Below are 13679 nucleotides of genomic sequence, written 5' to 3' on the forward strand. Positions count from 1 at the left end.
ATAGATGATTCAGTGATTTTTAAAGGGGTCCAAACCATCTGGAGGGCCTGAGGCTGGGCCACTCTGAGCTGATGCACCTTTGATTTCACCAAGGACTCTCCTGAGGCCTTCACTTCTCGCAGTGCTCAGTGAAATGCTCGGGTTCCATGGTGGATCAACTGGGACTGCTCTCCTTGGAGGGGGAGAATTTGAAACCCCCTGACCTATGATGGGTTCATCATATGCTTCCTCTTTGTTAATTTCTGCAAATTCGAAGGCAGCATACAAATGAAAACTACCTGAGAATTGTCCAACCACTACCTTTAGCTAAGGAAAACCAACTAAACCAGGTGCCTCAAGGAAGGCCAGAAACCAAGGAAAGAATTATCTTGGGTCGTGAACGACAGTCGCATTCCGTCTTTTTAATTAGTCTTCTACAAAGGTTCGTGAGCGCTCACCTGACAACTAGCAGTCCAAGAACTGAAAAGGATCACTGCTGCTTTGGAAAGAAGGGCTGTGGGGCCGGGAACTGCAGCCAGCACATCCTGGCGAAGGATCTCTCCGGTGCCCCGTGAGAAGGTTTATGAGCGCGACCGAATGCCAGTGGTCCCAAAGCCCGCAGGCTGCTCCAGATTATGACAGGTGCAGACTAAGTTCACACAGCCGGTTGACAAGGAGGGGCCAAGTCGGCAATGCACTTCCAGGTCCAAGAAGAAGTCGCAGGGAAGAATCTGAGGAGAATTCGCACTGCCTTTGGCAGCTGCTGGCGTCTCCTTTCCCACTGTGAGCAACCGTGACTTGGGCAGCCTTCCCATGAGCCAGGCATGGGGTGCGTGCGTGTGTGTGGGGGGGCGAGGGGTCCTCTCCTGTTGTCTTTGGCTCCTGGACCTTGCCGGTTCCCTGAGTGCCAGACTGGGATGGTTACCTGTCCAGGAAGGAAATACTCCTCCAGAAGATGCCATGGCAATGAGAGACGGAGGTGGTTGTCATTGTGCTGGGAAAGCAGATACAGCAACAGGAAAGGTGACAAGGTATGCTTGGTCCTCAAAGGACCACCTCCTCCTCCTCCTCTTCCTCTTCCTCCTCCTCCTCCTCCTTGGCTATGAAGTGTGCCTTCCTGAACTCCCGCCTACTGGTAAGAGCCCGTGTCAGAGGAGCAGCTGGGAGGTCCTGGAAAAGAAACAACCTGATGACGACAATCAGTTGCTCTAAAGAAGACTCAGGACTTCTTACCGCAAGGATTAAGCCTACAGCTAGTAGCCCTTCCACACGGAGCAAATTTGCTTCAAACAACTGCACTGCCCTGCTCTCAGGGCGACTGGGGTTTAAGAGGCCTGGACTTCAGTGGGGCTCAGACAACACTTCATGCTCTCTCAGCCTAGTTTACCTCACATGGTTGTTGTAAAGGGAATAAAGCGGGGAGGGGGGAGAGAGTGGCGTATGCTGTCCCAACCCTTCTGGAGATCCAAACAAAGCCAGCATACCTCGTGGGCTGCTCTACATGCTGTCTGCTTCAGGCGCAAACCCCAACTACTCTAAACATCTCAATTTTCATTTGAAGAAGAGCAGCAGCATTCTAGCCCTCATGGCCCTGTGCTATAAAGGCAGGAGACACCTAGTTTCATAGGATCTTCAGGATATAGTAATGGCATCTTTCTCTGCATACGGGGTGCCTTCTAAGCCCAGCAATACCAGCAAAACAACTGCTGCGCATGTAAGGAAGGAAGAGCACTGCTCTGGTAGAGGCTTACTTGGAAGCAAGCCTTGGGGTGGTCACTGGAGTGCCTTCTCTAGGAAGCCTCTTCAACTTGGTTTCCTCCAGATATCCTGCCCCGTCACCTCTGCCCTGCCACACCTGGTGGGCCCCAGGCTGCGAAAGGCGGCCCTGTCCTCCCAGCCTTTCTTCCAGCAACTCTACCTGCATGAATGCCACGCTGCCAAAGAACCGGTCCACTGGCAGTGGCTGGTTGCTGTCCTCGTTCAAGAAGGCGCTGTTGTCGACCTCGATCACCTGGCGCTGCACGTCCTCCGGTTCCATCTCCGAGTCATCAGACAATCCAGCCCCATCCTCCTCCTCTTCATCTTCCTCCTCCTCTTCCTCCTGCTCCGCTGCATTCTGGACACAGAGCGGCTCCCCACCAGCCTTTGGGAAGCGGCCACTGGCACCCGGCTCCAGCGGCTTCGTGCAGGGACTGCCTTGGTTGCCCAGCGCCTCTTCCATCGCTTTGGGAATCACTTTCCCTTCATTCTGCAGCATTGTCTGGCGCTCCGGCAAACTCGCTTCCAAGGGAGGTGGTTCAGTGGGCTCCTTGAAGAGGAGGGCACAGCTGGTGCTCCCACGAATGTCAGCTCCTTGGAGCTCTACCTTTGCCAGACCTCTCTTCTCACATTTCAGCTTCTTGGAAGGGCGTTTCTCAGTTGTTTTGTGGGAGAGACCCTGTTGAAAGGAACAACAGAACCTCCAGCTGCTACTTCAAGCCAAGCTGAACCACAGAAAGTGCACCTTCTAGCACCCTCCATGCAGCAAGGACAAAACAGGGAGGTACCATGTGCCAAGGTGGTGGCTGCTTCTCACTTCCTCAGGAGGTTCACTGAAAATTTAGCTAATCGTTTGGAACAGATGGGAGAATTCTCCCCACATCATTAACCACTCCCTTCTCAGCTGCTTCACCGCTACCATCTGTGACACGGGGGTGACACCATCATCCCTCTCCACTACTGCGCTTGCATCCTTCCTGGGGGCTTCACAAATGCATCCGGCAGGCCACTACAGGAACAAAGAATCATAGAATAGAAGAAGGGGCCATGAAGGCCGTCGAGTCGAACCCCCTGCTGTTGCAGGACACCAAGTCACACCACCTCAGATGGCTGTCCAGGTTCTTTCTGAATGTCTCCAGTGTGTGAAGCTGGCATAGAAAGGACTCGGTTTGGCTTGGTTCTCCAACCCGCAAGGTGCCATTGGGCTAGCCCAAAGGTGCACGGCTTGCGGCCCTCCAGTTGTTTTGCCCCCCCGCTCCCAGGCCCCTCACTGCTGCCTGCACTGATTAGAACTGATGGAAGTGTTAGACCAGAAAATCTGGAAGGCCACAAACTGTCCTGCCACAGGTCTTCCCTGTTGGTCTCGAGGGCTTTGCTTCTGGAGCTTTGCTGGCCACAAAAGGAAGCCATGCAACCACATCAGCACACTCCCACCCACATTATTTTGCCTTTGGCTTCCCTTCTTGGGCCTTCTCCAATTGCCATGTAAGGCTACATAACATAAACTTTGTATTCTCTTGTGTTTAAGTTATGTTTCATTTTTATCAGTACAATTGCACTGATTATGCTTTGCACTAACTTTGGCTCTGATTTTCTGAATTGGTGTTTGTAAGGGTGCAGTCTTAGACAGGAAAAAAGACTTACAACTCCCTGCATGCTCCAGCCAGCAACTGCTATACTGATTGTGGGTGGTGGGAATTGTAGTCCTTTCCCCAAATGTGGAACCTTCCAAACACATTGGACTAATACTGCCACCACCCAGTCAGCAGAGCCACTAAAACCTTCCCCCAAGCATGGTGCCTTCCAATGGCTGTGCTTGGGGATGGTGGGAGTTGTAATTCAATGTGCTTGTGTGAGGATCAGTTAAGGGCACTGAACTTGGCCCAGGAAGACCCGCATTCGGATCCTGACTCAGCAGGAAAGCTTTTGCCCAGCCACGCTTTCCCTCAAGCTACCTCACAGGGTTGTTGTGTGTCCCATGTGATTACCCTGCACTTCTTGGAAGGGAGGGAGGGATGGAGAGAAGGGAAAGAGAAAGGAATCGAACGGAGTAAGTAAACGCTAAGAATAATTACTATTTCGCCCCATAAACAATTTGCACGCACTTTGCATATATTTGCCTAGATCGACATACGCAAGCGTCGACGTCACCAGCAGCCCCGCCCCATTAAAGGGTGCCAATCTGTATGGATTTCACTGTATTAGCATATGCAAATTAGGACGGGGTTGGTAGCGACTCACCCTCCGGGCCCGCATGGAATAGGCGGCTGGTCCCCAACCAGGTCGGGTCCACCAGGCACCATCACCTACTTCCGGCTGCTCGCAAAGCCACTTCCGCGTCCCTTGCGGCGCTTCCGCCGAAGATGGTCAATCAAAACGAGGAATGGGGAGCAGCGGCTGCCTCTTTGTGACGCCAAAGCCACCATTTTTCTGCGTGGCAAGTGACGCCGCCCCCTCCCTGCGAAAAATGGCGTCTGCGCCGGTGCGAGAGGCGAAGCGTGCGGCCATCTTTGTTCAGGGCACGCCTTTCAGGGACGAAAATTGACGCACCTCTTCGGTCGAGAAGCTGTCCTTTGCTTCCTCTCGTGCTGTGACTCCAGTTAGGAACCTTGTCATTGGAATAAAAAGCATTTTGTCTCGTTCTCCTCGGACTTTTAACCAATAGACAAGACCATTGACTGCTTGCACTGAGGGCAGAGAGGGCATCCTTGTAGAGGGCAATTGACGTTTGTTAACAGTATGGAACACAGAGTCATGAAATTGTAGAGGGACACCATAGACTCAACAGGACCTTATCCTTCGACACCCCTCCACTCCAAAGGAAAGCAATTCATGGAAATCAGTGGAAGAAATCCAACATTTTAGGAGGGGCGTGGGCTCTCCTTCCAAGAAAGAAAGAAACTACAAAGAGGGGTTCCTACACTTCCGCAGGATGTAGCCCTATACATTTTTGAACGGCAAAAACTTCAGCAACTCCCAGGCATTCTCAGGAACTCCCTATGCAAACATGTATAGAACTGCACTTCTAAATTTTAGAAGTTTGGTTGATGTACTGTAACAGATGAAGATGGCGACCCCCTTGAAAATTCGCATTTATTCATTTATTTAAAAGCGACTTTCCCCACACCGCTTGGTGTGCTTCCAAAGTTCTGGACCACATCTCCTAGCATTCCTGAACATTGGCTTGCTGGCTGGAGCTGGTCGGGGTTGGTCCAAAACATCTGGAGGGTTGGGAAAGCTCATTTAAATATCATTTATTAGTATTTAATTTTTCTGAAAGCCTCCCACACTCATTATTAAAGAGCAAACCATCCCTTGATGGCTTTTGCATCAACTTAGCACTGTTGCTGGACTGGGAAGGATTCCAAGGTGGGCTTCTGAAGGAGGTTGATCCTCACTGCATTTTGAGATACGTTCCCTGAATGTTCACGGAGAGGGGAACCTTGGCTGGCATTCCATGTCAGCCTTCTCTGGCCTGAAGGATTAGCACTGAGCTACCTTACAGGGCTGTCGTGAGCCCCCGCCACAACCCAGCCTTCCCACCTTCACTAAGAGGATGACAGTACTGGATGGTATTACCTGGCAGTTGCACAGTGCTCTCCAGGATGGGCAACCAGCCTGCAACAGCCGCAGTGAACGGCACTTTGGGGCTGTCATAAGCTGCTCTCTCCAAAACAGGGATAAAGCGGTGGATTTGCATTGGCCAGGTTATTCTTTCTGAAGGACGAAGGAGAGAAGTTGATTGATGATAGCCTTTATCTGCAGTGCTTTTCTTTTCTTCTCATTACGGTTGTTAAGAATCGCCCTGTCCCCTTTTAAGAAAAAGCAGCCATTCTCTCATAAGAGACATTTATGCATCCGTCCATTCATTTCATTATAACATACCTAAAATTGATTGCTACAGCACAAAAGAGAAAATGACGTACGTGTGGTATGTGTGGAGCAAAGTCTGAGATATAAAAACTACATTATTCAAAAGAAGTATGAATAATCAGATTGATGTGATTTTCCTGATCAAGGTAAGAAATTAAAATGAGACACAGAAGCCACTCTTCCCTCTCAGCTTGCCTGCCCTGAGCATGGGCACATACATTCCACCACCTGTCCCCAGTCGGGGGCCTTCCAGATCCATGGGACTGCAACTCCTATCATTCCCTGCTAGGCTAGCTGCTGGCATCCAGCCATCCCCCTTCCTCAGCTTCCGCTCAGCTCGCTCCAACAGAGCCGGACTGAGTGCAGAATGGAAATAACTTGGTGGGGGGCAGAGCCTGGGGAAATCCTTTGGTTTGGATGGGGAGGCTGGTCATCTGCATGCAACCTGGGGGCCAGAGGTTCCCCACCTGGAAACAAGTGAACGTACAAGGTGTGTCCGGAAAGTGATGAGAATGATATCTTTAAAATTCTTGTACTGAACCATTTTACAATTGAACATCGTCTACTTCGAAGTACGCACCTTGTGAGCATACACAATGCACCCAGCGATTTTTCCCTTCTTCAGAGCATCCCTGGAAGTCCTCAGGTGGGACGGCGTTCAGAGCCTGCATCGTGGCTCTTTGGATGTCATCCACACGACCAAAACGGCGTCCTTTCAACTCATTCTTCATCGTTGGGGAGATGAAAAAGTCGCAAGGAGCCCAGCCGGGGCTGTCGGGTGGGTGGGGAAGCCCCGTGGTGCGTTTCTCAGCCAAACCCTCTGACAGCCAAAGCACTGTGGCTCGGTGCGTTGTCGAGATGAAGGGTCCAGGTTGAGCATCTCTCACCTTGTGCCGTCGGTGCGCTCGTGCAGATGATAGCGCAGCTTCTCCGTAAGCTTTCCTCACCATTTCCAAAGCTTCTGGTGCACTTTTACCCAATTTCACACAATTTTATTGTGCACCACTGTTCCAAACTCGCTTTCATTTTTCTTAATACGAGGCACTTGAACAGGGTGTCACAAAGAGAATGTCTCCACTCAGTTGGACTCAGTTATGCAACTGGTCGGTGCTCCAACGTATTCCTGGCACCCCACCCCAAGGGCCCTTGGCCAGCTTCCCCCTTCAAGCGTAGGGACTCCATTCTCACTACCGTCTGGACACACCTTCATCTTGGTTTATCCACTTCATCCTTTCTTCAAAAACTTCCAGGGGAATTGTGTTTGGCAAGTGTGCTGAGAATTCATTGCTAGTTCTGCCTGATAGAATTCCCATGCCAGCAGGAGCCCACAGCCTTAAGAGAGCCAGGGTGGGGTCGTGGTTAAGAGCATGGGGCTGGGACTTGGGGGACCCGGGTTCGAGTCCCTGCTCAGCCTCAGAGCCTGGGGGCGACTTGGGCCAGTCACAGGCTCTCAGCACATCCTGCCTCACAGGGTTGTTGCGGGATAAGGTTGGGAGCAGCAGGAGGAGAATGATATAAGTTGCCTTGAGCTCACTGGAAAAAAGTGTGATACAAATCCAACAAACAAATAAAAATATATTAAAAAGTCCTCTCTGCATGATCACTTGCTATGGAACTACGTTCTTCCAACCATTCTCAGCTGGATCATGCTTCCCTGCCACTACTGGTGGTGCGGTTTGAGCTCTCCCGATGCTGAGATGTGGGAGAGTTACCTCCTCCAAGGAGGGTGCCCGTTGCATTTCTGTCATGAGTTCTGGTTCGGAGATCAGGATCAGGAGCATTGGGAGCTATGACTCATCCAGCCACATAAGGGGATAGGTTTCTTTCCAGCGGGGTCCTTTTGATCCGTCCGCACTCCAAACCAGCCTTTCCACCCTGTGAATTCCCACAGAGGCTGTTGGGCTACAGCACCCTTCCTGACAACATCAGAATGGCCGGCGATGTTGGGAGTTGTAGTCTGACAACACTTGTGGACCCAGAGCTGGGAAAAGCTGCTCAATGAAGCCTTTGAGAATGCAGCAAGGTGCCGTCCCTGCAATCTCGCATCCGCACGTTTAGGGAGCACCCATGTAACTAGGCGGGTGGATCTGTCTGTGGTTTGCGTCCCTCCGCGTGCTGCCCTGCTTCCGCCTTGAAATGGATGCCGGGCACCAGCTCAGAGCGGGCGACTCAGCTGCGCTCTCCGTTTTCTTCCTCTTGGCCGCTTGGGGGCAGCTGCACGCCAAGAATGAGAGCAGCCGGCTTGAGGGTGCGCCCAGGCCAGGGCTCCCTCCACATTGTGCAGGGTAGGCTTTCACACCTGACTGGGCTGCGTCTTCGTGGCTGCTTTCCCGTGGGCTGGAGTCTAGGCCAGGCCAAATGAGGTCGCTTCAATGCCGTCCCGCTGCCTGGCAAAGAAGCCCGTGGCTGGGACCAAAGCCTCCGCGGTGTGTTGGGCTTGTGAGGTCCGGGTATGAATCCAGGCAGGAAAAACCCTCCTCCTCCATCAACGGCCTTTCAGCTCAGTAGCGCCTTCTCCAGGCTGCACTGGCATGGAAGAGCCGCTTGCGGAGACGGCTGTGGAGCTGGGAAGTGATGGGGAGAAGATGATGGCTCAGCACTGGAAAAAGTTGAGGAAAGACAGGCAGATTCACAGAGCGTGTCATGAAGTCCTGGCAGCTAGAAGCAGCCCCAGAGGCTGCGACTCTGAGTAGAGGGAAAGGGGCGGCGTGCTTGATGCTCCCCGCAGCTGCTTTTCAGTTTAAACCGTCCCTCGTCATCATCGTCTCCTACAAAGCTTTACTAATGTACTTTCTTGCCAATGTCTGTCTGGAACAGCAGAGGCAGAGGCAGGACAAGCTGAAGGGCCTGACCCAGGAGGAAGGGTTAAAATGCCCCCAGTCTTTGGCCCATGCCAGAAATCTAAAAGGGAAGGCAACCCAGTGACCCATTTCCGATATCCATCATCCACAGGGAAAATGATTCTTTTCAAGGAGCAGCTGATGCTGGCAAAGAGGACACAGCCTGTCTTCATTTTGTTACTAGAAAATGGAAAACAAGAAACCTGGAACCCAGAAGATTCATGGTGTTTTAAAAAGGGGTGGGTCTTCCCAGAAACAAGCTCCTTTGTTAACTAAACTCCCAGGGGAGTTGTGTCCTTGGAAGGGACTCTTGCTGTCATCTAGTGGAAAACATCAGTGTGCTAAATTATGGGAGGAACGTAGGCTTCCTTGTAACAATGTCAGAAGAGCCCCTTTGGGTCAGACTAGGGGCCACCTGGTCCGGCACGGTCCACACAAGATGCCCGGCAAGGGAAGTAATCATGGACTGCCACCTCCTCATGAATTTGTCCAATGCCCTTTTAAAGCCCCCCAAATTGGTGGCTATCACCAAACCTCATCGAAGTGAGTCCCATAGTTCGACTCTGTGCTGTGAGAAGAAGGCCTTCCTTTGCCTCTCTGGGCCCCTGCGCCGTTCCCTTTCCCAGGATGCCCCCTTCGGCTCCGAGTGTGGTGAGAGGCAGAGGCCAGCCCCCCTCTCCACCTTCTCCGCCCTGGGTGCCCCTCTGTCGCGCCCCTCCTTAACTGCCTCTTTTCCAGGCGAAGCCGGCCCAGGTGCTGTCAGCTCTCCCCTGCTGCAGCCCCGGGGTCACCTGGCTTGCTCCTTCTGTGGGTGCTGCAACGAGAGTGTAGCGATGGCTTGAGTTGCTCTGCCTCCTCGCCTGACTGGTCGTCCGCCAAGAGGCTGGGAAAGCAAAGGGCCCCCCTCAAACGTGCACCGCGTCCATGCAGCCCGGCCTGGAGAGCGGCCATTTCCAGAGGCAGAGGGCCTCTTGGTAAACATCGTGCATTATTGAGCTCGATTCCTTTGGGGAATTCGACAAGCGCACCTCTGCTTTGCGCAAGCGTATCCTTCTGCCACACACACTTGACAATGACCAAGAAACCTGTTTTACAGAAGTCTCATTAAAAATGAACGGGCAATGTTGATTTTGGCAAGTTAAAATTACTTAAGCTGCTGTACCAGAATGAATATTTGATGCTCAAGTTTATTAAATGTCTACCAACATCAAACTGACATGAAATGTGCACAGATCCTTGGAAAGGCAGCTCAGTGGCGCTAGGTGCCTGTTGGGAGTTTATTTAAAGAGGATGAAGGGGAATTAAAATGATGCAGCGGGGACAGATTCTGACATGCCGAACTGCCAGCCCCAACACGGTGCCCATCCAGACCTTCAATCCACGCCCTCTGCAGAACGTGGAAAACATCAAGGCACCGAACTCTTGTTGCTGTTCAGCTGCTCAGCAAGAGGGAGGAGAGACAGCAGCAACGGTGGAAAGAGGAGGGCGCAAGCAAAGCTAGAAGGGGGAGGACCAGCCTAGGATGGGGACGGCGGATGCTTGGAAGGAGCAAAAGGTGGCTAGGAAGGTGGAAGCGAGAGAGAAAATGAGGCTGAGGCTGGGGGGGAGGAGAGGCAGAGAGAGCCGGAACAAAGGACGGTGCTGACGGGAAAGGAGTGGGCTGGCTGGGAGGGAGGGAGCCCTTTCACCTCCCCCTTATTCCCGGGCTCGAGCCCCACTATCTCTCTCCCCTCTCTGCTAGCCAGCTCCACGGCACGACTAGCCAAATTATCCGCGGGAAGCACTTTGTGGTGGCTTCTCGGATTCGGCCGTGGGCACCTGTGGTTGGAGACCCCTGCCCTAGGCTAGGACGGGTTTAAAAAGTCCCCAGAGCACTAGAAAGAGGCATCCTTCTAACAAAAAGCAGGATAAAAGCAGAAATAGCAGCTCTTTATTTGTACAGCTACACTTGGCCAAGATGCAACACGAAACTAATCATCGAACAAAAACAGTTGCCGGCAGCCGTCTTGCCCTGGCAGTTGCTCTCGACGGAACGGCTGCGCAATTTCTTGCTTCGCATTTATGAAAACCTTTACAGTGCAGAAACACAAGAGCCGCTGAAGACTTTTGAAAATGGTCCCTGATTTAATGACCTTTCTGGATCTCACTTACAGTTAATTTCTGCACAGAAATGATGGTATATTTTTATCTTATCAGAATCACAATGGATGTTTTAGAGTCTTCCCCACTCTTGACACAGTTTGTAAAACTTGAAATTAAACCTTTGTGTTTTATTTTATCAGAAGCTCCTTAGAATGTGAAAATGGAGCTTGCTTCGGCTGGGTCAAAATCCTGCACTTGAATGCACAGCATGGAGAAAGCAGAGATGAAAGCTTTCTCCCCCGCTCTGAGTATTAGAAATTGGGCTAGTCAGTTGTGGATGGTGACTCCAGTGCCAGTGGGATGGTGTATCCACTCTGAATTTCAGCCTAAAGTTTCTAGGAGCTATTTATCCCCGCAAAGCTGTTTTGGGGATGGGGGTCAGTACTACAGAGAGCACCTTAAATGTTCAGATGGAAACCCAGGGTGGATACCCAGTGATAAGGAGGCTGTCAAGTTTGAAGTGTGCATGCCAGATTAGCAGAGGGAAAATAATTAAGCAGAAATTACTGGTTTCATACTATCTTTTGACCACGGCTCACATCACGCTTCACCATTAGCTTTGACAGAATGGACGCCCCTGAAGAACGTGGCACATGGTTGGCCAAAAGTGGGTCCAGCTGGGGAGGGAGGTTGGCAGCTTCCTGCTCTTAGATTAGCCTACAATTTGCAAAGGTTGTTTAAAGGAGGTCACTTGAAATACAGCCACAATTTGAGCAACTTGTAGCCCCATTTTATGCAAATTGCAGGAACTTTGGCCATATTTTGCACAAATTTTCCTGCCTAAAAATACTCCCATTTTTTAAAGAAATTGCACCCCAGTTTAAAAGCTGTGCTGTGATTAGTGTTGGAGAGCATCGATGCCAACTCTGGGTCGATGGAGCAGAATCTAGGGAGTGAAATTCACCTCATGATGACCTTCCGAAGCAAATTTGCCACACTTCCCGGGTTGGGTGATTGCTTAGGGCTTGCTGACCCCTGGCTGCACGCCATTCTTAGAGAAAACATGGCCCTTGAATTTGACAGCACAGGCTAAAAACAGAATTTTGACCTTGTTACATGCAACACCCCTCTTTCATGCTCTACCAAATTGCTGTGGAGTTCCTTGCCATGCTCTTCTTTGCTGGAGGCTTCAGTGATCCGGTCCTCAGCAACGCTCTGATGCCAGGGATGTCCCCAAAATGCTCATAATTCTTCTGCTAAAAGACCCCACTGGCTGACTTGATGCCAAAGGGCAGCCTGTTCGAAGGGGTGCCAAAAGTACGTAATTCTGCAGACTTCCCATCCAGGGCGACTTGCCAGAAGCCTTCCTTCTTATCCAAGCTGGTGAGCGTCTTTTTGCCAGAGAGGTTCCTCTGCACATCCTCCGTTGCAGGTGTCCAAAACTATCACTGGACTGCCTTGCTGAGGCCCCTGAAGCGTAGCAAATCTGAGCAATCCATTCTTTCTGGTGTCATTTCCACGCCGTGGGCCCATGTCATTGCTTTAGTCCCCTTTCCAAGGACTCCCTTTCATTCAAGGTCTTCCAGGACTGTTTTCAGCAAAGCAATGGCAGCATATGGACCCCCCCCCCCCCGGACCCATGCACCACGGATGGTGCTCTGGGGACCACAAAATTGCGACGCATTCCTAGAAAGCACCCGCAGCCAGCCAAGGCAGCACAAGACAGTTCGGAAGAGATGCTCCACCTTGGTGGGGCAATCTGAGCAAGTCAAGAGCCACCCAGGCTGACCTGCCCGGAGGGGGCAGCACGGGAGATGCAGTTTTGTGGATTGGGACCATTCTTGCAGAGGGATGTGATGGCGGCTCTCGGTTTGCCTTTGGCTCCTCCAGTGGCAGCCTGTGCCCCCAAGTCTGCTGCTGGGTGTGCTTTGTCTTCTGAGACAGGTATTGTGTTAGCACTACAGTATGCAGATTGAAGCAGGGGTGTCCAACTGCGGCTCCCGGGCCACATGCGGCCCAGGATGGCTATGAATGCTGCCCAACACAAAATGGTAAACTTACTTAAAACATCATGAGATTTTTTTCAATTTGTTTGGTAACTTGATTGTGTGGTTCTCGAGCATGAACTTTGTAGGTGACAATGTCATGGCACAATGTCACGTAAAATAGATGTATGTGTGCTCCCTTAGGAGTATTAAGTGAAGCCTTTTTTGCTTACCTGTGATGGCCGATATCATGAAAATCATGCACAGACTTTTTGTTTTTGCTCATCAGTTTTCGTTAGTGTTTGTGTATTTAATGTGTGTCCCAAGACAATTCTTCTTCCAATGTGGTCCAGAGAAGCCCAAAGGTTGGGCCCCCCGGCATAAAGGCTGGAAGACCAGCGTATTGTATGGACTACACTGGAAGAATGGAGAGGAGGTGCGGCCAGAGCGTGTCATGAGCTTTCCCAGCATCCGACAGTCAGAACAGTTTCCTGAAGGCAGGAGCCTTCAGCGTCTGGGAAGTGCCATACGGCTGCCTTCCCTGGCCTTCCATAGAGAAGGGCTGCTTTCACTGTGAGGACAAAACTGTTTGCCCGACTGAAACGGCTTTGCTCCCAGGAGTGGTGCTTAGGACCCGTGTGCAGACAACAGCCCCTGCAGCAGAAGAGGGAGACTTTATAAAATCTGTGGCAAGAGGTATTGTCTTTCATGCTCTGCTTGGAGAGAGAAATTGGTGCCTCACTTGCCCAAGCAGCTTTACTGTCTGGCAAATTGATACATTTTTATCTGTGTTTTGAAAAATTTTGCATACTTCTCAGCATCTAAATTTGTACAAAAATACACAAAATTAAAAAAAACCCTGCTTGCAAATCTCGCAGACGCTCTGCAACCTGGGACAATTGGACCATTGTGCATTCCTGCAAGAAACAGAACTATTCTGAGTCAGTTGTGATCTTATCTGTGCAACTCCAAGCCCTTCTCTCCAAGTCATTCTCCTCTGATTACAAGGTGTCTGGAACACTGGTGCCACCTCCGGGACATGAAAGGCTGTTTTTGTGTGTTATCATTTTATCCGATCCCAGCTGCAACAACAAGCCACGGTTTTTCATGGTGAACCAGTCGCGGCGTGTTAGCGTGGCTGGCTTCAGGTCTTGCGTGTGGC

At 51.2% G+C, this 13679-nt stretch overlaps 1 protein-coding gene across 1 annotated transcript; it reads right to left on the reverse strand.

Moving 5' to 3' along the window:
• Window positions 1-381: 381 nt before the first annotated feature.
• On the reverse strand, window positions 382-4057 carry CUNH1orf174 (chromosome unknown C1orf174 homolog). Its single transcript, XM_044452364.1, has 3 exons — window positions 3979-4057; window positions 1898-2416; window positions 382-1149 (listed from the first exon to the last, which is right to left on the reverse strand). The coding sequence occupies exons 1-3, from the start codon at window positions 3991-3993 to the stop codon at window positions 1024-1026; spliced, it is 660 nt and encodes a 219-aa protein (XP_044308299.1). The 5' UTR covers window positions 3994-4057; the 3' UTR covers window positions 382-1023.
• Window positions 4058-13679: the final 9622 nt, after the last annotated feature.

The sequence above is a fragment of the Varanus komodoensis genome, unplaced genomic scaffold, assembly GCF_004798865.1.
Source record: "Varanus komodoensis strain SLA01 unplaced genomic scaffold, ASM479886v1 scaffold71, whole genome shotgun sequence".
In the NCBI taxonomy this organism is placed as follows: domain Eukaryota; kingdom Metazoa; phylum Chordata; class Lepidosauria; order Squamata; family Varanidae; genus Varanus; species Varanus komodoensis.